Below are 27,593 nucleotides of genomic sequence, written 5' to 3'. Positions count from 1 at the left end.
CAGTAGAACAAATCAACAAAACTAGGAGCTGGTTCTTTGAGAGACTTAGTAAGATTGATAAACCCCTGTCCAGGCTTATCAAAAAAAGAGAAATGACCCAAATAAAATCATGAATGAAAGATGAGAGATCACAACCAACAACAAAGAAATACAAACAACTATAAGAACATATTATGAGCAACTGTGCACCAGCAAATTTGACAATCTGGAAGAAATGGATGCATTTCTCAAGACATATAAACTAGCAAAAGTGAACCAGGAAGAAATTGAAAACCTGAACAGACCCATAACTAGTAAGGAGATTGAAGCAGTCATCAAAATTCAACCAACAAACAAGAGCCCAAGGCCAGATACCTTCCCATGGGAATTCTACCAAACATTTAAGGAAGAATTAATACCTTTTCTCCTGAAACTGTTCCAAAAAATGAAAATGGAAGGAAAACTTACAAACTCATTTTATGAGGCCAGCATTACCTTCATCCCAAAACGAAAGACCCTACCAAAAAGGAGAATTACAGACCAATATCCTTGATGAGCATGGATGTGAAAATTCTCACGAAAATACAACCCGATAGGATCCAACAGTGCATTAAAAGGATCATTCACCAAGTGGGATTTATTCCTGGGCTGCAAGGTTGGTTCAACATCTGCAAATCAATCAGTGTTGTACAATCCATTAATAAAAGAAAGAATGAGAACCATATGATACTCTTAGTAGATGTTGAAAAAGCATTTGACAAAGTACAACGTGGTTTCATGATCAAAACTCTTCGAAGTGTAGGGATAGAGGGTACATACCTCAATATCATCAAAGCCATCTATGAAAAACCCGCAGCAGATATCATTCTCAATGGGGCAAAACAGAACTTTTCACCTAAGGTCAGGAACATGGCAGGGATGTCCACTGTCACCACTGTTCAACATAGTACTAGAAGTCCTAGACTTGGCAATCACACAACAAAAAGAAATAAAAGGCATCCAGATTGGCAAAGAACAAGTCAGACTCTCACTCTATGCAGGTGATAGGATAGGATACTTTATGTGGAAAACGCAAAAGACTGCACTCCAAAACTACTAGAACTCATACAGGAATTCAGTAAAGTGTCAGGATATAAAATCATTGCACAGAAATCAGTTGCATTTCTGTACACCAATAGCAAGACAGATGAAAGAGAAATTAAAGAGTTGATCCCATTTACAGTTGTTCCCCAAACCAAAAGAAACCTAGGAATAAACCTAATCAAAGAGGCAGAGAATTTGTACTCAAAACTATAAAGTACTCATCAAAGAAATTGAGGAAGACACAAAGAAATGGAAAACAGTTTGTGCTGATGGATTGGAAGAACAAATATTATGAAAATGTCTATGCTACCTAAAGCAATCTATACATTTAATGTAATCCCTACCAAAATACCATCCACTTTTTTTTCAAAGAAATGGTACAAATAACCCCAAAATTTATATGAAAGCAGAAAAGACCCCGATAAGCAGGGGAATGTTGAAAAAAGAAAGCCAAAGTTGGTGGCATCACAATTCCAGACTTCAAGCTCTATTACAAAGCTGTAATCATCAAGAGAGTATTTTACTTGCACAAAAACAGACACATAGATCAGTGGAACGGAATAGAGAGCCCACAAACAGACTCTCAACTCTATGGCCAACTAATGTTCGACAAAGCTGAAAGAATGTCCAATGGAAAATAGACAGTCTCTTCAGCTAATGATGTTGGGAAAATTGGACAGCCACATGCAGAAGAATGAAACTGGACCATTTCTTTATACTACACACAAAAATAGACTTAGAACAGATAAAGGACCTCAAGTGAGACACAGGTATCCATCAAAATCCTAGAGGAGAACACAGACAGCAAACTCTTTGACCTCAGCAGCAGCAACTTCTTCCTAGAAACATCTCTAAAGGCAAGGGAAGCAAGGGAAAAAATGGGACTTCAAGATCCAAAGCTTTTTGCACAGCAACGGAAACAGTCAGCAAAACCAAAAGACAAGTGACGAATGGGAGAAGATATTTGCAGATGACCTATCAGATAAAGGGCTAGTACTCAGAATCTATAAAGAACTTAACAAACTCAACACTCAGAGAACAAATAATCCAATAAAGAAACTGCCGCAGAGGGGCGCTTGGATCGCTCAGTGGGTTAAAGCCTCTGCCTTCGGCTCAGGTCATGATCCCAGGGTCCTGGGATCAAGCCCCACATAGGGCTTTCTGCTCCGCAGGGAGCCTGCTTCCTCTTCTCTCTCTCTCTGCCTGATTCTCTGCCTACTTGTGATCTCTGTCTGTCAGATAAATAAATAAAATTAAAAAAAAAAAAAAAGAAATGGGCAGAAGACAGGAACAGATAGTTCTGCAAAGGAGACATCCAGATGGCTAACAGATGCATGAAAAAGTGCTCCAGACTCTCGGCATCAGGGAAATACAAATCGAAACCATAGTGAGATACCACCTCATACCAGTCAGAATGGCTAAAATTAAAAAGCAAGGGAATGACAGATGTTGATGAGGATGAGGAGTAAGGGGAACCCTCCTACACTATTAGTGGGAATGCAGTCTGGTACAGCCACTCTGGAAAACAGCACGGAGGTTCCTCAAAACGTTGAAAGTAGAGCTACCCTCCAACCCAGCAATCCCAGTACTGGGTATTTACCCTAAAGATACAAATGTAGTGATCCAAAGGGCATGTGCACCCGAATGTTTATAGCAGCAATGTCCGCAATAGCCCAACTCTGGAAAGATCCTAGATGTCCCATCAACAGATGAATGGATAAAGAGGATGGGGTGTGTGTATGTATATGTGTGTATGCAGCTATCAGAAGAAATAAAATCTTGCCATTTGTAATGATGTGGATGGAACTAGAGGATATTAGTTAAGCTAAATAAGTCGATCAGAGAAAGACAGTTAATATGCTCTCTCTGATAGGAGAAATTTGAGAGGCAGGGTGGGGGCTTGGGGGTAGGGAAGGAAAAAATGAAACAAGATGGGATTGGGAGGGAGACAAACCATAAGAGATTAGATTCTTAACTTCACAAAACAAACTGGGGTTGCTTCAGGTGGGAGGGTAGGGATAGGGTGGTTGGGTTATGGACATTGGGAAGGGTATGTACTATGGTGAGTGGTGAGTGCTGTGAAATGTATAAGCCTGATGATTCACAGACCTGTTCCCTGGAGCAAATAATGACGTGTTAATAAAAATAATTTTGAAAAAAGTATGGTGGAGGCATTGAGTTGCAGTGTAAATAGAGTAGGAAGGTCAGGAATATGACCTTGAGCAAACCTGCCAGAGTTGAGAGAAAAAGGATTTTTAAAAAAGGGAAAAATGGACGAGAAGATTTTTTTCTGAACTAAATTTCCTTTTAATGTCGTAGAATGTTTTCCTTTTAGTCAGACATTTTGGTGCTTTGCTATTTGTGACATAATCTTTTCTATTGTTAGCCAGTAGAGGTAAACTTTTTTCTTTAAACCAAAGTTGTATCTGCCATTTAGATGCTATTAAATAATACTTAATATTAGACAAATATCAGTCTACTAATGGTATTAAGTATATTCAGGCACCATGATGGGAAGCTGGACATTATTATTCTTGCTTTCATCTTTAGATCTCCACACCTTATCAGTGATGAGGCCTTGCATTATAAACTTCATAGATGTATTTTAAAACTTCTTCACTTCTGTCCCATTTTTGCCTCTGTGGTTTAGTTAATGAAATATTAATATTAAAAAACCAATTTAATAGGTTTGTTGTGAGGGTTAAATACCTAACATACTATAAGTGCATTTTGAATATTTGCTATTTATGCTAATATTGTTACTGTAGATATTGGTTCAGATCACTCTCATTCCTTACCAGGATTTGTCTAGTCTTCTCCCAGTTCCCAGTTCTCTTCACTTCAGCCTGAGTAATCTAAAGGCACACCTGTTTGGATTACTTGTATTTAACACTCCCCTGTTTAAAACTTCTCAGTGGGCTCCCTTTTATCATTGGAGTAACGTCTGTGAAATCTAACTTCTTTCTTTGGACAGGCTGCTCCTTTGTAGTGGGGTTTATAGGTGAGCAGGGAGGAGTCCTGTCAAAACAAAATAGAATTGAGTGTGGCTTTGCCAGGACAGATGAACAAGGAAGGGCTTTCTGTTTCTTAAAGCATGGCCATAATAATTCTAGTTTGTAAAGATTTTTTTTTAAGATTTTATTTATTTATTTAACAGAGATTACAAGTAGGCAGAGAGAGGGGGGGAAAGCAGGCTCTCTGCCGAGCAGAGAGCCCGACTCGGGGCTCCATCCCAGGACTCTGGGATCATGACCTGAGCTGAAGGCAGAGGCTTTAACCCACTGAGCCACCCAGGTGCCCCTAGTTTGTAAAGATTTTAGGTGATATTAATAACCAGATGCCCATTCTGATTATAAAAATATCTTAGGGTATGCATAGATGTACAAATTTTGTGCAGTATTACTTTGTATAATCTCCATGGAAACTATGCATTATATTTTGATAAGGCAGCTTAATGGGGTGATTTACTTTGTGGAATGAATTATGAGCCAGTTAAGAGTTAGTGAACATCTAACAAAGGTGGTAACTTTTTAGGTTTAGAATGGTCAGTTTTGAGCTCTTCATTCTAACATTATATAACCTTAATACACCAAGGCTTGTTTGTTAAGATCACACCTATAGAGTAAATGTATTAGCAACTGTTTATCTTTCTGTTCTTTGTTGCAGGAGGGTATGGTTCCATTCCATTTTATCCAAACATGATATCAGATTATCCAGGAACAAGTTAAAAAGAAGGGAGACTGGTTCCAGAACACATCTCTGGAAATTACCCTATGGACCCTGACTCTCATGGCAACATTACAATGTAGGTTTTATATGAGCATCAATAGCCAGTGGTCTTTGTTGAGCCTATCACGTAACATGTTCCTGTTCACTGAGTCAGAGGTTGAAAAAGGATATTATAAAGTCTGTTAGCAGTTGCTTTATTATTGGAAATAAAGGTGTAATCAAAGTGATATTTTGGTCCAGAGACCTAGGAGTACAGAATCTTACCTGACCAGTCCTGCTTTCAGCCTGAGGCTTCTTGAGTGTACAGACAGTTGCCGACTTAATGGTGGTTTGACTTAGGATTTTTCAACTTTGTGATGGTATGAAAACTGTATGCATTCTGTAGATGTACTTTGAATTTTGATCTTTTCCTGGGCTAGCAATACACGGTATGATACTCACTCCTGTTTGGCCATGTGACCACAAGGGTAAATTGCCAGTACATTAAACAGCGATTCTGTACCCATATAACCATTTATTTTTCACTGTCAGGATAGTTATTCAGTAACTTACACGAGCTATTCAACACTTCATTATCAAACAGGGTTTTAATGCAAAATTATCCAATATGATAATTTAGCCAACTGTAGGCTAATGTAAGTGTTTTGAGCACATTTAAGGTAGGTGTGGGTGTGGCTGAGCTATGTTTGGTAGGGTAGGTGCATTTAAATGCATTTCAGTTTATGGTATTTTCAATTTATGATGGGTTTATTGGGCTATAACCCTGTCTTCAGTCAAGACTGTTAATGCAAAGAAGCAGCAAATCCGGTCAGCTGTTAACACTTTGTTGGTAGTTCTGGCTTTAGCTTCAGGCTCCAGGGAGCTTTGCTGGACCATTTGGAGAACTTTACCTAAGCCAAATTGGCCTCAGTAGCTTAGAACTAGAATAGGTAAATGCTTGTTTTTTCGTGCAGCAAAGCCAAAAACCCCTGCCGACACCTTTTGCTTACCAGTGTGCCTACTGTGTGCCACATTCAGTGCTCATTTCTTTACATTTATTGCTTGGTTAGCCCTCAGAGCAACTCTGAGAGATAGGTATTTAAAGATGAGGAAGCTGAGTCTTTAAAAGCCTTAGTTAACTTCCTCAGGGTCATATAGGCAGGTGAAGTGAATAAGTATCCAGTATGACTTCTCATTTCTTGAACAAGTTTCTTAGATTTGGGGCCCCAAGAATGTATTACAGGTGTGCTAAGATAATGATCAGTTGATCCTGGGGGATGCCTACTGGGCTGGATGGGGGGGGACTTAGCTGACTAGAGTGTCTGACTGAATAGATATGAACAGCCTAATCTTTTATACTGGTGTGCCATACAAATACTATATTCTGTGTATGTGCTGACATGAGGATGATAGAGAGGCACTGGCCTGCTCCACTGAGAGCAACAAGAGTCAGCAAGAGAGAGCATTTGCTCCCACTTCTTAGAGCCATCCTTCAGTCAGCCTTTCTGGCTACAGTAATATGCGCTAGTCAGTGGCAAGTGGGAAAGAGTGAGTGTTAAGAGTCTGAAGGGAAACAAAGAAATGGTTGGAGCTTCCCCCTACCCCACCCCAGCGCGAGTGGGTCAGGACCTCATTTACGTAACAGGAACAAGAGATTCCTAAAGGGAGTGCACGCACTTGACTTGCCTTTTAGGCCGTAATAAAATGTTCTTAGATCTTGAAAATACTGTATTGGGGGGAGGAGTGGACTGACCTTTGAGAAAAGGTAACAAAACCTTTGGGCTCCCTCTAGAGGTCAACAGTGAGAAAGGTGCATCATAATGGGAAAAACCTGAACCTACAGCTAGCCTACATGAAAAAAGCTAGCAAGAAACTAGCATTTTATCGATGCAGTGTTTGGAAAAATATTTTCTTTGGGCGGTGGTTAGCTACCTTTGAGAAGAAATTTGGGTTCATCATAACTGTAATAGGCTATGTTGGGTCAGTCCTAATATTCAGTGTTTGCTGTATTTTAGGGTATATTGAACTAGTAAAGGAGAAAAGGTCTTGAAAATAAATAGTGTACAAACAAAAGAGCATGCTTCTTAATGGGAGCTCTAAGAGTTGAAGCAAACCGGATGAAAATGAGAATGAATTTCTGTGCTATCAGAACGTTCTGACAGCAGGCCTTGACTTTAGCAGAGCTAAACGTGATCACTATACCCGCTGTGTTCTTCCCCCACCTCCCCAGCTTCTGAAAAAAAGAGAGCAGTGAGTACTAGAAGGTTGATAGGCCGAAGTCCAAATTGCAGGTGTATGTTAAAACCTAAGAAAGCTAACATACAATTTAAGTTTTAGAACCTCAGCTGACCAAATGAAAAATCTATTTCAAGACAGAAATCTTAGTTCTGGTCAGATACTCCGTGGATGAGAATTTAGTTACATTGCTGACCTTTATCGAATGTACTCCTCTTGTTCTCAGTATGGTTTATTCTTCTCTTCAGAACTCATACATCGTTAGTATGTAACTATAGAATGAAAAAGTTAGAAGTCATGTTCAGTTTGTGGTGATATTAAGAATATGTGAAAATTACACATTTTTAAAAAGTTTCTAAAGTGCTCAAAAAAAAAAAAAAAAAGGGTGGGAGCATCCCATAAAGGGATGCAGGAGCCTGCCTGAAAGAGCTTTCAATGACCAAATCTGGAATAATTTGAACAATACAATAAATGACATAGTAAGAGTATCACCCAGAGTATGAAATAAATAAATATGAATTCATATAGATAAGTAAGTGGAGGAGAGGAGACAAATTTCCCCAACAGAAGAATTTCAAGTAATTTATGTAGCTACTACTCAAAGGGGTGGGGATTAACCCCCAGTCCTTACATGTGGGCTGCACTTAATGACTTCCCACCTTATGGGGGGAGGGGAGACTTTATAGTGGAGAAACCTGGCAGTCATCAGTAAATAATACTGTTAAAATGTACCCTTGCCTGATGGGATAAGAATGACAGTGCACCTCTGTGATCTTCCTGCCAGTAAGCCATAATAGCAAGTGTGGCCATGAGAAGAACAGTCTCAAATTTAGGGACATACTTTAAAACACCTGGCCAGTACTCCTCAGAATTGTCACGGACATCCAAAACAAGAGAAGTCTGAGAAACTGTCACAGACCAGAGGAAACTAGAGACAAGAGGACTAAATGTAATGTGGGATCATGGAACTGAAAAAGGACACTCGAGAAAGTGACTGCAATCTGAATGACGTGTGGAGTTCAGTTAATATTCCAGTGTTGTTCTTCAGTTGTGACAAATAAACCATAGCAAATGTAAGATGCCAGCAAATCAGGAAGGACCTAGGTGAAGGTATATGGGAACTGTCTTTGGGACTCTTCCATAATTCTAAAATTATGCTAAAGTTAATTTATGGAAAACAAAGATTCAGCTTGGTTAACTTTTGTGCTGTGTAACTTTGGTTCAGTGATGTTTGAAAAACCATCCCGTGTCTTGAACAAGGGGAATTTCTTTCTTACGTGTCTATGCATTATCACTTGGAGTTAAGTAGCATGTGACTTTTGTGTGTGTGACTTTAAAAGCGAGAAAGGCCTCATCTCAAAAGAGTGAGTAGTGATCAGTGAGTGACTCAAGAATCTCTGGTACCATGGTTAACTGCTCTAGCAGTGATGGGAGTTGAACGGAGCAGAATCATGCTACATACACTGCCTCAGTTCTGTTCTGATTTCACCATCGATTGGCTTACAAGTTACAGAAAGTAACTTGTGTTAAATCAGTGTTGTTGATGAATTCCAGGTTGCAAAGAAATGAATCTGAGATCCATTTTGTCTCAGTGCAGTCTGGACTAGTACACTGACAGAGATACATGTATGGTCATGGGTGGAGTTACTTAGCATTTGCAGATGTGTTGTCCTTTCAGGTCTTAAAATTTTCCATATTCCAAGTTGTTTGATAAAAGCACATTATTTTTCTCCAGCCATTTTTTATTCTGTTTTCTTCCTCTCCTAGATGTGTTAAGTATTTGAATACATGTTGTATATGCTCTGTGAAAGATAAATCCTCTGAAAAGAAAAATCATCTTTCGGTGTTTCTTTGCAAATGAAATTTCTTTGCAAATTTTGAAGTTCATAAATGACTTACTCACGATCGAATTATATCTTATAGTATGGTTGAGACTACGTCTCCAGGGGTCTTTTACTTCTTGCCTAATGGTTAATGAAGGGCCAAGGGAAAAGAGCAGAAAGGGAGGAGTATTGAAGGAAAATTAATGCAAAATGTGAAAGGATATTAGCAGAATAAGAACATTGGATGTTTCCCTTATATTCTCTAACACTTTAGATTACTGAAGATATTAGTGAACATCTTTATACATTTTTTAAATTGTTGGATTATTTCAGTAGGATAACTTCTGGAACCTGACATAAAGTTCCAAGAGAATCAGTGCTTTGTGGCTGTGTATACAGATTACGAAATAGTTTTCCAAAATAACCAGATACACTTCTCTCTACAATGTAAGTAGAACAGTTTATATTTTTTCTCTTGTTTGGTAGAAAATGGTGTCTTATTTAAAAATTAACTTACTTTTGAGTGGATATTTTCTTAGATTTTACTGCTATTGCTCTTCTGTGAATTGTCTTACCATGTTGTATATTAACTGTTTTTGGAAATACAAGCATTTTTTTCCTAGTCCACTTGTCTTTAGTTATTCCGTAAAATCACATTTTCTTTTATTACATCTATATTGATTATCTCTGGTGTATTTCCACCCCTCTAAAGATCTGATCCAAAATTTTTTTTTCCTGATGGGCCACATACAGAAGGGCTAAAGGATGGGGGTAGGAAGGGTGATATTTCAAGCAAGGCAGACAAGACATCCAAGCTAAAGGAGGCATAAGAGTGAGCATAAGTATAAATGTGGAAGCTGTATGTAAAACGTCATGTTTTCTAGAGAATTTGGCTAGTGCTATGGAACTAGAAAGGAAGATGGTATATTCAGGGGAAAGGTTCATATTGTTCTTATAATTTGCAAACAGTGAAATTCACCCTTTTTAGCGTACAGTTCTTCAAGGTTTGATTAAAACACACACACACACACACACACACACACACACACAGATGGGGTGCCTGCGTGGTTGAGAGTCCGACTCTTGGTTCCAACTCAGGTAGTGATCTCTGTTGGGCTCTAGGCTCAGCGCGGAGTCTGGTGAACACCCCCCTTGCTTTCACTCTCCCCCTCCACCTTGCAAGCATGTGCACTTGTGTGTGCATGTGTTCTCTCTTCTCTCTCTTTCTAAAATGAATAAAAATAAATCTTAAAAAAAAAAAAAAACAAACAGACATATAGTTACTACCAAGATGAAAAGCAGTTGGATCATTCCAAGAGGTTTCATGTCCCTTTGTACTCAAGCTCTACCCCATTCTTAAGCACTGATCTGTTTTCTGTCCCTCTAATTGTACCTTTTCCAGAATGTCAGATAAATAGAATTATGTAGTATGTAACCTTTTAATCTGGTTCCCTTAACTTTAGCACAATGCATTTTGAGTTTAATTATATTATTGCTTGTATCGGTAGTTGCTTTTTATTGCTGAGTGTTACTTCATTGTATGGTTATATTGTATTCTCTTTATTTCCCAGTTGAGGGTCATTTTGGATTGCGTCCGGGTTTTCGTGATTTTGTCCAGTTTCTTGTTCTTCATCCAGTAAAGCTGCATAAACGTTTGCATCCAGATTTTTATGTGACCATAGGTTTTTGTTTCATTTGGTTATCTAGTATTGCGATTGCTAGGTCACATGGTGTTTTAACTTCATAGACTGCCAGACTTGTTCTCCTTTTCCCCAAAGTGGGTGAGCCGTTCCCATCAGCTGTATGTGAGAGTTTCTGTTGCTCAGTATTGGCACTAGGCATTGTCATCTTTTTTCTTTTTTAAATTTTAGTCATTCAGATGGTGTGTAGTGGTCTCTCATTTCTTTCTTTCTTTTTTTTTTTTTTAAGCTTGTAGAGATTCATCTTTTGTCAGTTTTCAGGTTACTATGTATTAACCTGGTCTTCCTGTCTGAGCTTTGAAAACAAATTCCATAATGCTCATTGTTTTATTTAGGTTGCACAAGTAAGATCAATATGCTTTGTTATTTTTTTAAACTCAGTGATACAATGTAGACAACATTCTTAATACAAATAGATATTACTGTTTTGGACTGAGAATGTGAGGTATACATGGGCAAACTCTGGAGGGATATATACTAATATAATAGGTTCTCTCAGAAGTGGTGTTAAGAGTGATGATTGTCTTTTTTATAAAGCAGTTTGTGTGATTAAAACAGAGTAAAGTTATTATAATTCCATTACAGATTTTACAGAAATCACAGTGTATATAAATAGATCAGATAAATATTTTATAATTTCACAAGTTTGCTGAAAGACTATTTAGCTTTCACCTATGATCATCTCTTAGTAGCAGGATATCATGTTTTTTTATTCTTTCAGTTTTTTTTTTTAAAGTTAAAGTGATCGCTTTTTTTTCTTTTCTTTCTTTTTTTTTCTTTTTTCTTTCTTTCTTTCTTTTTTTTTTTTACAAAGACACTGTCTTAAATATTTGTCTTAAATATTTATATACTTAGGTTCCTAAAAGTCTTTTTTTGGTATTTTTATTATAGTACTGATTTTTATCTTTTGCCTTAGAATTGTAAGATTACCAAGTGGTTAGTTAGAACCAGTGGTTCTTAATCTTTAGTTAATTTTATTGTGGTTAGAGAATGTCTTTAAATTTGTAATTAGAATTCTTTAAGGGACTGACTGTGGCTCAGTGGATGAGTTTTTAAAAATTGCATAGTTCTTTGGAAGTTATTAATTTTTTATATTAGTATAAAGTTCTCTGCAAGTGTGTATCATTTACATCTTCCAGGTGTGTACACGTTCTACCCTTGTTCTTCAAATCTGTCAGGCATGGAGAAGCATGTCATTCTTACACTGTAGTTTAAATTTTTGTCAAATCTTTATCTGCTCCTTCCTTTCTGATGACCTTGAATTACATATAGTAAAAATCTCTGGGTGTAAAGATTCATGACTGTTAACATCTCTACCATGCTTTTTTTTTTTTTTTTTTTTTTTTTTGTCCTGTTTAATTCTTTTTTACTTTAACCATGATTGGAGGCATTATTGGCATTTACTAGGCATGGGCCAAGTGTGTTAGCTATTCGGCAGCTTGCAGGACAGTCTTGAACAAGGAAAAATTGTCCTGGTCTCCATGACTTAGAATATTCTGTCAAAAAGTTCATGGTGCTGAAGAAAAAATCGCTTACTCTGAGCCTAAAATACAACTTTCTATTAATCAGCTATTTTTTAAGTTAAACATGGGTTTAATGTACATACTGAGGTTTACTGTGTATATCAAGGGAATATTGTGCTTTGAAATATTAGAAATTTTAAAAGATTTATTCTAGAAAGAGTGAGCTGGGAGGAAGGGCAGAGTCCGAAGCACAGAGCCCTATGCACTGCTCAATTCCAGGTCCCTGAGATCATGACCTGAGCCAAAACCGAGAGTTGTATACCCAACTGCACCACCCAGGCACCCCTGAAATACTAGAATTTTACGAAGAATTCTCCATGATTTTGCAAAGGCACATCCCCAATGCAGGCCATTGATAGTTTTTGAGTTATCACTGTTATATACCTGTATTAAGTCTACATTTATAACTGATCTCTTATAGTTGTTATTCTACATGTAGTGTACTCATGCTTGAACATTTATATAGTGGTCTTAAAAAAAAATATATATATATATATTTCCCACCTTTTTTTCTGGGACTGCAATGTCCCATATGGTAGATAACTGTTTGTATCCCACAGGTCCAGGTCTTTGTTCTTTTTTCCTGCTTTGCTCCTGCCTTTTTAAAATTTTCCCTCCCATATTGCTAGCCCTTCAAATTCTTGATCTTTTCTACTTCAGTATTAATGTCATCCAGTGTAATTTTCATTTTTAGGTGTTCCTTCTTTGTCTTTCATAGTTCTCAACATATTGATAATTCTATGTTCTGGAGCATATTTACAACAGCTATTTTAAGGTTCTTGTCTGCTGAGACCTTTATTCCATCCTTTTTGTCATTTCTGGTTCTGTTGGTTTATTTTTCTTCTGGTTATGAGTCACTTATTCGTACTACTTTACATTCTGGTGATTTGGGGTTGGATGCCAAACATTGTCAGTTTACATTGTTGAGCGTTGGATTTTATTCTAGCACATCGTTACTTGAGGTAAATTTGGTTGTTTTAACGTTTAGTTTTAGCTTTGTTAGGACAGATTTCCATCCTTAGTGCTGATTTAGTCCCACTTCTAAGGGGATGCTCTTCTGAAGACTTTACCTGGTGCCTCATTAATTGTGAGGTTTCTTTATTCCAGCTGGTAGGGATCCTTAACAATCCTGAGCCCTCATTAGCTTTCTAGTGGTTCTTCCCTAGGCCATATGGAATGCTCAGATGGGTATTCAGTTAAGGATCCTAAGTTTCTTCTCTAAATCCCTCCAACGTTCTTTTGGTACTCCCCCACGAATTGCAGCTGATTCTGCTTTCTCTGATCCCCAGTTTCAGTTACCACAACTGAGAGTCCTGGTCTGTATTTGAATTCTTTCTGTCTGACTACATTGTCCAAAAGTAAAGGGGATTAAATAATATATGACTCCATTTCTTTGTCTTGTCTAACAGTTCATAGTCCACGGTATTTTGTTCCGTTTTCTAGTCCTTCCAGCAGGAGGATCCATCCAGATTGTCTTATTTTCTTTCCCTCATGGCCAGAAGCAGAAGACCCATCCTAACCCTCTTCCTCACCCTCACCCACCTCAGAACTAATAATTATTTCCTCACCTAATACATAGCAATTATTGTTTATTACTACCATGTATATATATACCATAAGTTAATTTTCCCTTATTTGATTTTTTTGTTTAGAATGTTGTATTTCTGTACTTTGTTTACAACTTAAGAAATAGAGAAGGTAGGTAACAAGAAGGAAATGTTATGTCTGATGAAATAAAAACAGATCAATAATACTGCAGTTGTCACTCTTAACCACCACCAACTACCTACCACTCTGCTCCCAAACAAAAGCAGTTATTGTGCTTTCTTAGAATGAAATTTGGCTACGGATAGTTTAGAAGGAAAGTTTTGGAAGAAATGAGTTCCATTTTATATAATCCATTATAAATTGTTGGTTTTTAATAACAGTATAGAAGATTTGACAGTAAAGGTAAAAAACATTGTGGATATTACGTTTTCTTACTAAAAATTTGATTGTGCCTTGTAGTGATGTCTTTATATTGCTTGGAATTCAGTCTCTGCCTAAAATTACTGTGTGACTTTTAGTGCACAGGAGGGCAGTTGAAAGGGAGTCCTTTCTTTTTATTAATAACTATATTAGAATGTTCTTTTATAAGATTAACATAGGCAGTTTTTTCATTGTGAAATAACATTTTTATTGCCCCTAGGCAGTATCTTTCTTTTTTCTTTAAATGAGGAAGTTTTTGCTATTGGTTTGGGAGAACATAGCCTAGTTGATGTGTTACACTGAGCCATCCCTTGAAATTTAGTAGTGTGACTCTTTAACAGTGAGGTTAATGTCTTTGCTTTTAAAAGCATGTTATAGTTACTTTAATCTCTGAAGTGTTCTCAAGTTTTTGCTAATAGTTTGTTTAAAAACTAGTATCCAGGAATCTAAATTTTCATGAAACACATTTGTATTTTCATCTGCTGCTCCTTGGGGCAGCAGTCCATGTTTTGTAAGATAGTTTTATTTTACCCATAGCTCATTGTTTAAAGTTTCAAAATTATCTTCGGTCCGGCATTCTTGGCTTTGTAATAAAAGTCAGGGTCTACGCTGTAATGTTTTAGACTTTCATTGTCCAGTGTGGGAGTCAGGTGTGGCTTCTGATGACAGTATTAAACAGTGCAGATATAAGACACTTAAATTGTAACACAGTTTTGTAAATAACCCTGTTGTGGACTTACAGATCGCCTCTATTTTTTAAAAATGGTATGGAACATTAAAAGGATTATTTTCTAGGATTGAATTTATTATAATTTTCCAAAAACTGATAACCTGTATTTGGTCAACATCGCCGGTATATAGTGTGATATGGGAACACTCTTTAGAGCCATGCTTCTTCCTCACCTTTTGTGCATCATGGTACCCCTAAAAGGCAGTTGTGTCATCAGTATGACATGCTGAGGTAAAAAGGTTGTTCAGATGGGAGGTTAACAGATTTGGGTGCTTTGCAGTATCCAGTCAAACTCCTAACCCATCTTAGCACACCAGTATGCCATGGCCTGTGCAGTTCAAAGCTCAGTTTCATAGTGTTCTTCATAAGTGATGTTTTGGCAGCATTTGATTTTGTTCTTCCTTTTATTCCTCCTTTTCATAGTCCTATTTTCAGTGAGACCCTGTGAGATCTTGGCATTTCATGAATCAAAAAAACCTTAAAAAGCATCATCCACAGACTTGGGGGAGATTTAATAGGTGCTTGTGTATATTAGATGGTAATTATGCTGATACATGTGGCTTAGCATCCAGAAATCATGGTATTTCTTTTCTTTTTGGGGGAAGGGATGAAGGAATGCCATTGGCACATCCCATCATACAAACCAGAAAAATACTTACCTGCAGTATGGCTGTATTAAATACATGAAGTATAAAAATCACAGCAAGGAGTCTTCAAGTCTATCCACCTACCCCTTCACCAGAAACAGTTGCTCTGCACTGTTTAACTAAGCAGTGATTTGGTTGGCTATTTCTGAAAATTTCTCTTTGTTCGTTGGCTTTTGGCAAGGTGAATAATAACAAACACCAGTATTTTAAGAATATCTGTAAATTGAGAAAGTTGTATGCCTTTCACCCATTGTTTCTCTTCCTTCCAAAAGGATTTAAAGTAGGTTGACTTCTGTGGTGTATAGTATCTTTATCTTCAGTTCCTGCCCTTCCCTAATGTTCATTGTCTTTCGATTCTTAGGCCAGTTATTAATTGTTTATAGGATTTCTCAGCCTATCAAGTGTGCCTATTAAAATTTTTTGTACCCTTGCTGCAGAGGTGTTTCAGTATTAAACATTTATAACATCACTTTACTTTGGCATTCTAACTGTTACAAAATAACCATTCCTGGGATGAGTGACCATTGTGAGAACAAATTTTTTTTTTTCTTTTTCAAATTTTTATTTAAATTTTAGTTAGTTAACATATGTAAGAACAGATGTCTTATTATTCTTGTTGCAGTTTGCACTAAAATACTGGTCTTTTTCTATTCTTCTCTCCCTCCTCTACCGCCCCCCCCCCCCCCCCAGGCTCTCTGTTACATGTGCACAGACACAGAACTACACACCTCACTTTGCTTTCCCTCCCCATCTCATAATTCAGTGACTGCATTATAACTTGCTTCATGGACCAATACTGTCTTAAATTTTTTGTATATTTTTTTTATTTGACAGAGAGCGAGTGAGGGAACACAAGTAGAGGGAATGAGAGAGGGAGAAGCAGGCTTTCCACTAAGCGGGGAGCCCGATGTGGGGCTCAATCCCAGGACACTGGGATCATGACCTGAGCCGAAGGCAGATGCTTAACAACTGAGCCACGTAGGTGCCCCCAGTAGTGTCTTTATAACCTAGGGGTAGTGTATTAAAGACTGCTTTATTACTTGATCCCTGTTCCGTCTTCTAAGGATTATTTAGATGTGGATTTCCCATCACCACCATCCCCATTCCACATCTTTCTTCAGCCCTTTTTACTATAACAACCTCCTTTCTGACTGATCATCTCTCGATTTTTTTTTCCTGTCCGGGTCTCCAAGGAGGTTCATTGGAAATAGAGCCCATCTTACAGAATACCTATCCCTTCTGCTTTTCACTACTCAGCAGGGAGGTGGTCAGGCTCGTCATACCATCATCATTGACATGTATTAAGGTATAGCCATGACAGCTCATCTACTAAACAAGCAGTTGTGATTTAAGTGAATGCAACAATTTGTACCCGGAAAAAAGATGAAATAATGTAAATACTGAGCAAATCCTGCCTGTTATTGGTTAGATGAACAGAAAAATGAATCTGGTGTTAGGTGTGAGCCTTTTACCAAGTCAAGAGTTTTAGAGTTTATTTGATGCAGCATGACGTTTTATATTCAAACTAAGTAGATCATTTGGTGCGTTACCCAAAGAAACCATAAACTAGCAGGGCATTAGGGGAAATTGGCTGAGTTGGACTGACAGCAGAAGGAATTTATGCTTGTCTGAGGGCCTTGAATTTATTTATTTATTTATTTATTTGACACAGAGAGATCATGCCCTGAACTGAGGGCAGAGGCTTAACCTGCTGAGCCACCCAGAAGCCCCTGAGGGGTTTGAATTTAAAGATAATTTTATTATGTATGATTTTTACCTTATTCCCCAATTCTAGAACCTAATCTTCAAATAAGTGAGTCCATATATTCTGTCTCATATTGTTAGCGTCTACTTACTTTCTGTCTCAAACTGTACTGTAATGTACTTGAAGTGAGGAGACTTTGTTTTTAGTCATTTAACATATTCAGTACAGAAGTAAGTACAGTACACAGCACCAAATAGAACAGCTTTAATGTTTGATTTCTTTCTTTCTTTTTTAAAAAGATTTTATTTATTTATTTGACAGAGATCATAAGTAGGCAGAGAGGCAGGCAGAGAGAGGAGGGGAAGCAGGATCCCCGCCGAGCAGAGAGCCCGAGCTCTCTGCTCGACCCAGGATGCTGGGATCATGGCCTGAGCTCAAGGCAGAGGCTTTAACCCACTGAGCCACCCAGGTGCCCCTAATGTTTGATTTCTTAATTTATCCCATTGCTTGTGCAGTAGTGTGTTGCTCAGTATTTACATATTAAATATTTAATATTTACAGTGTAGCTTTTCCAATATTATTTTATTGTTGATCTTTAGTTTTTTTACCATTGTGATGGGAAAATACACTTGGTGTGATTTCAGTCTTAAATTTGTTATTTGTTAGGTTTCTCTTTATGTGTTAATCAGGAGATTCTCTGTACTTGAAGAAAATATATATTCTGCTTTTCTTGTGAATGTTTTATATGTGTATTTTAGAATCATGTATTCTGAAGTATGCTTCAAGAAAAAATGTTCTTGTTGAAAAAGAAAAAAATAATTTAACTAAGGGTATTCATTTAAAATAAATCGTGTCAGAGGTGAGGTGAGTGGGGGATGGGTGAAGCAGGTGAAGGGGATTGATAGTAAACTTAATCATGATGAGCACTGAATATAGAATTGTTGAATCATATTGTACACCTGAAACTAATACAACACTATATGTTAACTATGCTAGAACTAAAATAAAAGACTTAGTAAAATATAGAATGGCTTTAAAAAATATTTACATGTGTTTGGCTTTACAGAGTAGTGCAGTATATTCAGTTTACACCTTTACGTTACTTACATATGCAAACACCAAACTTAATCTTTCCTCCTGATACCACTGACCATGAGAGGCTTCTGGAATAAGGTTTTTAACCTGGAGGTGGGTGCTGTCCATGCCTTCTGAAAGGTATATGCAAATTTTTGTGCACACTTAAAACATACGCCGTTACATGCTGTGTAACTTTCAGTAGATTCTCAAGAGTGTTCCAGAAAGGTAAGGTGTCTTGGACCTAGGCAACGGAGAAAGCAAAGAAAGCTTTCCAAAATCAAACTGGTCTTGGAAAAATCACTAAAAAGAAAACGATAAAATGCAGTGTTGTATGGATTATTGATAAAGATATGTTGGTTATTTTAAAAATTTAAGGTAGACAGCATTCTTTATTATCAAGTCAGCATCCTTAAATTCTTACAGTGAGCCTGTATAGACCAGAAAATGACTCTTCTCTTGTAGGACGTTTACTTACTTCAAGTGCATATGACATAGTCTTTAGTAATTTGGCTTAATACTTTGTAGTGAAGAACTTGTTAGTAACAGTGGTAAGTTTTACAGAGTAGTTGCTTTATCTTAATGCCTAATTCTGCAACTTGGATTTTTTTTTTTCTTAGCAAAATGGCTCTAGTGTCAAAAAGCAAGTGAAAAAGCCTTTAATTTTATTTGAAGTTACTGTGCAACTAGCACTGACTTCAGGTATAACATGACTGATTGTACTAGCCTTTGTGTTGCCACAAGAGCTGTGCAATATTGAAGGTGCAGTGGTGCATTGCATTTCTGCTATATGTGTGTTCTGTTTGCAGACTTTTGTTTGATAGGCCATAATTTGAGTTAATAATTTTACTATTCTATCTGAAATCATTTTTACATTTAAAATTTTCCCCCATTTCAGTTATATCTGCTTTAATTTTGTAGGTTTCCTTTGGGTTTGCATAAAGAACTTTATCAGAAGTATATAAGAAAGAAAATTAACAGAATTATTAATGATTAATGATGCAATCAAAATGTTTCACAAATTGTTGTTTTAGTGAAGTACCAGTAACCCACTAGTATTTAAGTTACTTATTACTCCTGTTCTTATTAAAATATTCTCATATTTATTCTGGAGAGAGTGTTTCTTTGGAGAACCAAAATATTCATGAAAGAACCTTAGAATTACTTATTTCTGATGATGGTTTGATCTATATGGAACATGTTAGGGAAAACATGCTAAGTTCTGGAATTGTAATAAGTTGGGAAAGAAAAACTAACATTTTCTCTTTGTTTTTGTTTCAATTATACAGCAGATATAATTTCTACAGTAGAATTTAATCATTCTGGAGAATTACTAGCAACAGGAGATAAAGGTGGTAGAGTTGTCATCTTTCAACAGGAGCAGGAGGTAAGTGTTTAAAGTTTAATATCTAAATTTCAGTTTGCTCTTGGGGCTAGAACTTGTGTTGCACTGAAGTATCTCATTGAAGGATGTTGGCTTTTTTTTCTTTTAAAGAAGTACCTGTTTATTCAAGCAGAATATCTTAACTGATAGATAGCTCTGCTTTTCTTAGCTTTGTGTGTGTGTGTGTGTTTGTGTGGTTTTGATTTAAAAACACAGCACTTGAATTGTTAGAAGATTTGGTTAGAGAAAGGAGTGGGAAGTGGTGGAATTAATCCCAAGAGTTGAACTGGTTTTGAAGCCTTGGCCCCCCCCTCCAAACTCCGTAAAGCAAAATTGGTTTGTTGTCTTCTCAGTGCCTAGTTTGCTTTGTGTAATTGGGGGTGGGAGGCTAGTTAAAAGGAAAAGCTGCTCACTTATTTTGATATCAGTTCATACTAATACTATTAGTGATTTAAATCGGTTTTAAATGACAATTGCATGTATACCTATGTAATGTAATTTACCCTTTTTAAGATGAGTTGATTTGAAAATTGTTTCCTTTTCTCTTTGAAGAAAGGAATTTCTCATTGAAGACTCTTGAGATTAAAGTGAGTTTTAAATTTTGTTTTGGGTGTAGCTTAGGCACACTTCTAAATCTAATTGACAGGATTTCTCACTAAAATTTTATGCTGAACAGAATTTGTCACACTAGATTTTCCCTTGCTCTTTCCCTCCAGTGATAGATCAAAGTTTAAACCTTATTTAAAATCATTCGCTTTGAAACATCCTGTCCCTGTCTAGATCCAAAGAGGGTTAAAATAATGTGCATAAATTGCAAGGGTTTACAAATAGATGTCTAAATCATAACAGAGAGTTAGGTTTTAAAGGATTGTGAAGTTCCTTAAATAAGCAAAGAATCTAGTAATAATACTACTACTTTGCACTTCTATAGCGCCTTTGACCTGAGGATCTCAAAGTGCTTTACAAACACTAATGAATTAATCCTCACAACACCCCAGTGAGGTAGGTAATTTAATTTTAAAAGAAATGATTAATAGTGTCTGATTAGAAGATGCACAAACACTAAATATGTCTCCTTTTATTATTTTTTTGGTTGGAAGACAAGATGAAAAGACTCAAGCTTTTCTTGTCAGAGACTGTTCTTGTGGGAAGTGGGGTTGGGGGGGCAAAATCAATTTTCTGTTCCTGTTTCAAGCAACTAAAATCTTGACCATAGGATCTTGAAATACATAGAGTTGAAATGGAACCTTACAGATCATTACGGTTTCCCTTTCTTTACAAGTGAGAAAGTCAAGATACTAAGAGATCACTTGATTAGTGGCAGAAATAACAACTAGAACCCAAAACTTCTGACATGTAATCCTTTCAGTATTCTTCAGTGTCTTTCATGTTAGATAACCAAAAAATGAATGTTAATTTTGTTACTCAGAATTTTTTTTTTTTAAGATTTTATTTATTTATTTGACAGAGAGAGAGAGAGAGAGATGAGGAAGCAGGCTCCCTGCTGAGCAGAGAGCCCGATGCGGGACTCGATCCCAGGACCCCGAGATCATGACCTGAGCCGAAGGCAGCGGCTTAACCCACTGAGCCACCCAGGCGCGCCCCTGTTACTCAGAATTTGAGCTGGCATTCCCCTAAGCATTCTGTGCCCTTCAGTGTTTTTTGCCTTTTTTTTTTTTTCCCCTGGATGTGAATGACTTGTCTGTGCTTTGCTTCTATTCAAAAGAAAGGTATTTGGAGCTCTCCGTAAATGTACTCAAGAGTAACAGTTGAAGCTGTCAGTAATACCTTAAATTGCAATAAAAGGTCTAACACGGAGTTACTTGAAACTGCTTGAACTTTACTTGTATTGGGAAACAATTTTTTTTTTTTTTTTAAAGATTTTTATTTATTTATTTGACAGATCACAAGTAGGAGGAGAGTCAGGCAGATTGAGAGAGAGAGAGAGAGAAGCAGGCTCCTGTTGAGCAAATAGCCCGATGCGGGGCTTGATCCCAGGACACTGAGATCATGACCTGAACCGAAGGCAGCGGCTTAATCCACTGAGCCACTCAGGCTCCCCGGGAAACGATTTTTGAAGCAGATAATTTCTTTTGTGAAATGCTATAGGAGATTCTAAAGTACTGACTTATTTTTAGGATTTTATTTATTTGGTAGAAAGATAGCGAGAGGGAACACAAGCAGGGAGAGTGGGAGAGGGAGAAGCAGGCTTCCTGCGGAGCAGGGAGCCTGATGTGGGGCTCAATCCCAAGACCCTGGGATCGTGACCAGAGCTGAGGGCAAACCTTTAACGACTGAGCCACCCAGGCACCCCTGAAGTACTGATATTTAAAATAACATGCCCTGATAACGAGAATCAGCAAAATAACTTTTTGAGAAGGGCCACTGGTATCTATCATTCTTAACTGCATTTAAGAATTCAAGACCAATTCATTTTCTAGAACTTCAGATTAGTAGTCTGTCCACTGAGAATTACTTCGTGTGAGTATCAGTATTTTTAAGTGAGAGATTAAATAATGATGATGTAGTGATTTTCTTCTCTGAAACTTGATCTTGTTAATATTAATTTGGTGCCTGTTACCTAATTTATTGTCCACATTTTAAAGCCTTATCTTTTACTGGAGCTTCTGGTATAGTGCTGTATTCAAGACAGTCACTGTTGGCGTCACTGATACTATATGTGCTGCCTACATCTAGAGGCACCTTTATGTCAGTACCTAATATATTTAGATTAGATTTTTATGAATTCACATGTATTTTATCTGTAAAACAGTGATACAGTTTGAAAAGTGGCCCTTTCCTAGTTTTTAGATAATTGTAGGAAAAGTTTATATCAGAAGGCTACATTGTTTAGTTTAATAGCAGAGCTCTGGAATTAGAACTTTGATTTCTAAATTTCAGTCCACCTTCTAACAATCACAGCTATTATGTGTACATTTCAGGGCACGCTGGTGCCTGTCCATGGAGCACGTCTTCACCTCTGATGATGATACTAGGCTGCTCTGTTTGCAAAACACAGTGCCATTTGCATTATTGTCTTTATCTTCTCACCCTTTGGCTGGGTGAGAACTTCATTTAACTGATATATCAGACTGATACCTTTAACTCCGCCTGTCTCACTTCTGTTGTGCTTTAAATGTGGCAGGACCCCTGCCTGTCATCCTGTTAGGTACCTCTTGCTGCCTGTCCCTCTTTTCTCCTGTCAGAGAAACTAGGTATTCATTTATAGGGTAGGTCTTCATTCAGTTCAGTATATATTTCAGCCTGGTGATCCTGTAACATTTTTTGCTGTCATTTGGTAATACTTTTCTAACTAATATGTTCTTAAAGTTTTCTGTTTGATAGAATCTCTTGATAGAAGCAGTCATGTAGGGAAATTGAGGCACAAGGATAAGATGATTTCCATGAGGCATCCTACCTCTTGTGTTTTGATATCCAATCAAGTGTTCATAGCATGTCCTGAAATAGGTCTTACTAATTTATTGCCATAGCTTGTATGTTAATAGCTTTTCACAACAAAGTAGTTGGTGGGATATATTTTTTTGATAATGAAAATATTAATACAGTTGTTCTTGGGAGATTCCAAGCCACTGTTAGGTGTGCTTGGTTTCTGTACTTTTTAGGGGAGCTTTGTTTTTATGGGTGCTCAAATTCGGTGGTTTGCAGTTGTTGAAATAGCAGGTTTCCTCTTGACTTTGGATTGCTCAGATCTTCAGTTTTCTCTAAGGCTTTCTGATGTACATGACAAGTTAAAGTGTGTGGGGAGTGATTTTTTAAAGGAATAATTAAGGAGAAACGTGAGAAGGAGAATTTTTCCTTTTTTCAGTTCTTCCTAGATTATTGTATAGCCTTTGGTTTTTGTTTTCTTTGAGTGCTAGTAATTTGCCAGGATTTTTCTCCCCTCTGTCTCTTTCTGTCTCTCTCTGTTTGTTGCTTTGTGGTATTCCTAAAGCTGCTCAACAGGATATAGAAGAAACCTTAGAAATCATGCTTATCACAAAAGATGGATGGGAGTTTAAAAGATTGAATTTTCTTCTTAAATTATTTGGAAAGACTAGAATGGGGCTCAAAATCAACAAGATGTTGTTTAACAGAATTTAGTATTATCTATACAAAGGAGTTGATCTAGTTTGATGTTTAAGTGAAGGAATAGAACCCACTCACTGTTCTAGGGTGATGTGGTAGCATTCACTTAACATGGTGTATTTACTGAGCGCCAGTCAGAACAGCAAATTCAGCAGTGCCAGTGAGGAATGGTCAAAGTGACTGATTCTGTAATAGCCGGGAGAAGAGATGATTTAGAGTCTTGATGTTTAGAGATATGCGTGAGAAGAAAATGATTAGTTTATTTTGTATGTGGAAATAAATGCACAAGAGCTGGATGCCCTTCTATCAGGAATATTATAGAAAGAATACACTAGAAGTTCAAGAAAATACCACTGTGGTATCTTCCAAATCAACATATCTATTAAATGAGGTTTCTTTTCTAAGCTACCAGGCTTTCACTATCCTCCCCCCCCCCCCCCAATTCTCTGTTTGACCTAAGTTTGTTTTTCAGAGTGCAAAATACTGGAATTACCGGGGGACATATATTTCAGATGCAGATTCCTAGGCTGTGTCTCTGAACCACTAAATCAGAATGTCTGGAAGCACGAGATTCCACTTTTATTTATTTATTTTTTTTAAGTCCTTTGGGAACTTCACCTGATAGAAAATGTGAAATTGAAATTGTCTATATTCCACTACCAGGGTAATGGAAATATAAAATATAATATAAATATATATATAATATAAATATAATATAAAATATAGCTTCAGGTTTATATTATCTAAAAATACATTTAAACTGTTTTCCCAAGGTAGATCTTATGATACATAGAGAAAAATGCACAGAATCACAAGTATATAGTTCTGTGAATTTTCACAAAACACACTTGTCTCTCTCTTCCCCAGATCAAGAAATGGTATATTACTGGCATTTCAGAAGCCTTTTCTCTTCTTTCTTGTCACTACTACCCTCTACCAAAGCTAACTGTGAACTTGTTTTGCCTGTATTGAACTTTATATGGTGCATTCATAGAAATTAAATGCTAAAATTTACAGGGTTTTTCAAGGGCTCTCCACCTTTGGTGTCATGGATTTCCTCCACCCTGGTCAATTCTGTGGACTTCTCAAAATGTCTTAGATGCAGAAAATACATAGAAGGAAACTATATTGAAAAATATTTTCAAGGTTAAGACACATTGAGTAATATGTGTTCTTTGTGGACAACAGCTTGGGTGTGATTTTAAAACCTGTCATTTCTATATTGACAAAGTCACAGGTACTCCTAATGATGATTTATCGCCTCTATGCATAATTAGAAGAAATGCCGAATTTCAGCTGGACATTAGTGGGATAAATACGTAAACTTGCACCATATCCAAGTTCACAAAATCCCTGGGTTCTGTCCATGGATAAGATAGTAATAGGGCCCCAATTTAACAGTCCCTAGTAATGTAATCTTCTTTTACCAATAAAGAGATTAGGGGCCCAGATGATGGGCCACAATCATACAGTTAATAAGGTGAACCCTTACTCTCTGTCCCGTTTCCCTGCCCATTTCGACCTGGGTGTAGCAATAGTAGTTTTTCTGCCAGGCCTGCCAAGGTCGCTCAATCTTAATTATAAAATTTCACAGCAAAATAGTGAAGATGTATGCTTATTTCCTATCTGTGTCTCAGTGTATCACCAATTTATAAATGACTTGAAATCAGAGAAGATAATTAACTTTCTAAGATCACACAGCTAGCGAAGGTGGGTAAAAGCTAATTCTGTATAAATTGTTAGAATACCCACACGTTGAGTATTGTTTTCAGCAAATGAAAAAAATCTGTCTCTGCTAAGTAATGAGACTTAAGTGGTATAAATCACACAGGAAAATCAGGTTCATCCCTTTATAATAATGAGAAAAGTACTGGATCTTAGCTTTTTAATAGTAGCCATTAATGAGTGATGTCTTCACACTCTGTGGTAGGCTTAAGGAGGGAAAAATTAAAAAGAGTTTGAATTGATAGTTTAAATACCTGGAGAAGTTGTCATCTTCATTTCTGTTTGTTCATGGATTCATCCAGCAACCTCACCTCATTCATCTGTCTGTCTCCACATTTCTGTCCAACCAGCTGTCACACACTTACCAACTACCTATTAACTTTTGAGGTTCTATCTCATTTAGAATATTACATTTTTCAAATGTGGATTATCATTTAAAGTACCTTTGCTGATTGCTGAGCTTGTCAGAATGATGGTCACTAAACAACTGTTAGACAAAGTAGGATTCATTTAAGTGTTATTTTTCTTAACAGTAGATTAGATCTTGAAAGGATATTTTGACATATTAAAGTAAAATTACTTTTCCACTTCACCTCTTGTCCAGAAATTTGAGTTAACCATATTTCTTATATTGTCCTTCCCAAATCCCAACAGCAACAAACAGATCAAAATCTATGAAACTAATAATACCCAGTAATTTTAGAATTTACTTTTACTTCCCTCTTCTATCGTCTCCACAACATCATACAAATACAATGTATTTTTCTCCTAAGTAATTTTTTATCTCTAATTAAAAAGTCATGGGGATGCCTTGGTGGCTGTCGATTGGACGTCTGCCTTTGGCTCAGGTCCTGGGGTCCTGGGATCAAGTCCCAAATCGGGTTTCCTGCTCAGGGGAGAGTCTGCTGCTCCCTCTCCCTCTGTGCTGTCCCTCTATCTCAAGTAAATAAACACAATCTTAAAAAAAAGTCATCATACTCATTGTAGGTAATGTAGTAAATAAGGACAAAGGTGCAAAGAAAATATCTGCAACCACCAAACAAAAACAAACACTTTTGGTGTGTTTTTAAGTTTATCTTTCTAAAATGATGTTATAATATATTTAGGGTGGTGTGGTTTTTTTCTCCCTTGCATAATGTATGTAAAGACCTTTCATATTGTTAAAGATTCTGAATCATCATTTTTTTTTTTAAAGATTTTATTTATTTATTTGACAGAGAAAGATCACAAGTAGGCAGAGAGGCAGGCAGAGAGAGAGGAGAAAGCAGGCCCCCAGCTGAGCAGAGAGCCCAATGAGGGGACTCGATCCCAGGACCCTGGGATCATGACCTGAGCTGAAGGCAGCGGCTTAACCCACTGAGCCACCCAGGTGCCCCCTGAATCATCATTTTTAATGATTATATGGTATTCCATTACTGATTCCATTTACTAATTTAATGTAGTCTCTATTTTTAGATACTACGTAGAGTGTTTTATTTCTTGTTTTCTATCATAAATGACGCTATAAAAACATTCTTTTGGTGGAATTTTTGAAGAACTAATTACTGTTCAGAACCTTCTAGAAATTAAGTAGCTGGATCTAAGCTACTTTTTAGTCATATTGGCCAGATCTCTTAGTAAATTTTACCGATTTATACTTCAACCAAAAATTCCTCAGTAGAGATAAATAAAATAAACAAATTGATAGTTGAAAACACATTTTTTACTGGGTTTTAGTTTTACCTAACCTCAATACTTGGAGTTCTTAAAATTGTTTGCTCTATGCTCTGTTTTTCTGTTGGTGTGTTTGTTAAAATGATTCTTATAGGCCACGTGTTGTGAGGAGAACAAGTTTTTTCATGAGGCTGTGTTTTTCAGTTTTGTAGATTGACTGCCTTTAACTTTTGTTCACTTTTTTGTTTTTGTTGCTTTCCTGATTCTAAATTATTTAGACATTTACTCACATTTCATTTGTCCCATTCAGTTCATTATCTGGTTGAAATTTATTACCCTTATTAATACGTTTTCAGGATCTTCCCCTCCTCTTACTTTCTGTGCCTACTCCCAAATTGACAGGCAGGTGATTCCAACATACTTACTGAAAATCTTTTCTCAATGATTGTTTTAAATGTATCTTTATGAAACAATTTTTTTTTTTTAAGATTTTATTTATTTATTTGACAGAGAGGGAGGACAAGCCGGGGGAGCAGCAAAGGGTGAGGGAGAAGCAGGCTCTCCACTGAA

At 36.9% G+C, this 27,593-nt stretch overlaps 1 protein-coding gene across 2 annotated transcripts in view; it reads left to right on the top strand.

The window, feature by feature from the left end:
* PPP2R2A (protein phosphatase 2 regulatory subunit Balpha) overlaps positions 1-27,593 on the top strand; it is a 90,597-nt gene that overhangs the window by 36,648 nt on the left and 26,356 nt on the right. Inside the window, exons 2-3 of one of the 2 annotated variants that reach the window (XM_059177842.1) lie at positions 4,729-4,867; positions 19,465-19,562. In XM_059177842.1, coding sequence (XP_059033825.1) covers positions 4,852-4,867; positions 19,465-19,562 — 114 coding nt within the window. In that variant the 5' untranslated portion in view covers positions 4,729-4,851. The remainder of the gene's footprint in view (positions 1-4,728; positions 4,868-19,464; positions 19,563-27,593) is intronic. The other variant, XM_059177834.1, reaches the window with a different exon arrangement.

Source organism: Mustela lutreola, chromosome 1 (genome assembly GCF_030435805.1).
Source record: "Mustela lutreola isolate mMusLut2 chromosome 1, mMusLut2.pri, whole genome shotgun sequence".
NCBI lineage: Eukaryota > Metazoa > Chordata > Mammalia > Carnivora > Mustelidae > Mustela > Mustela lutreola.
Note: the sequence above shows the minus strand (reverse complement) of the source record. Positions and strands in the feature narration are given on the sequence as shown.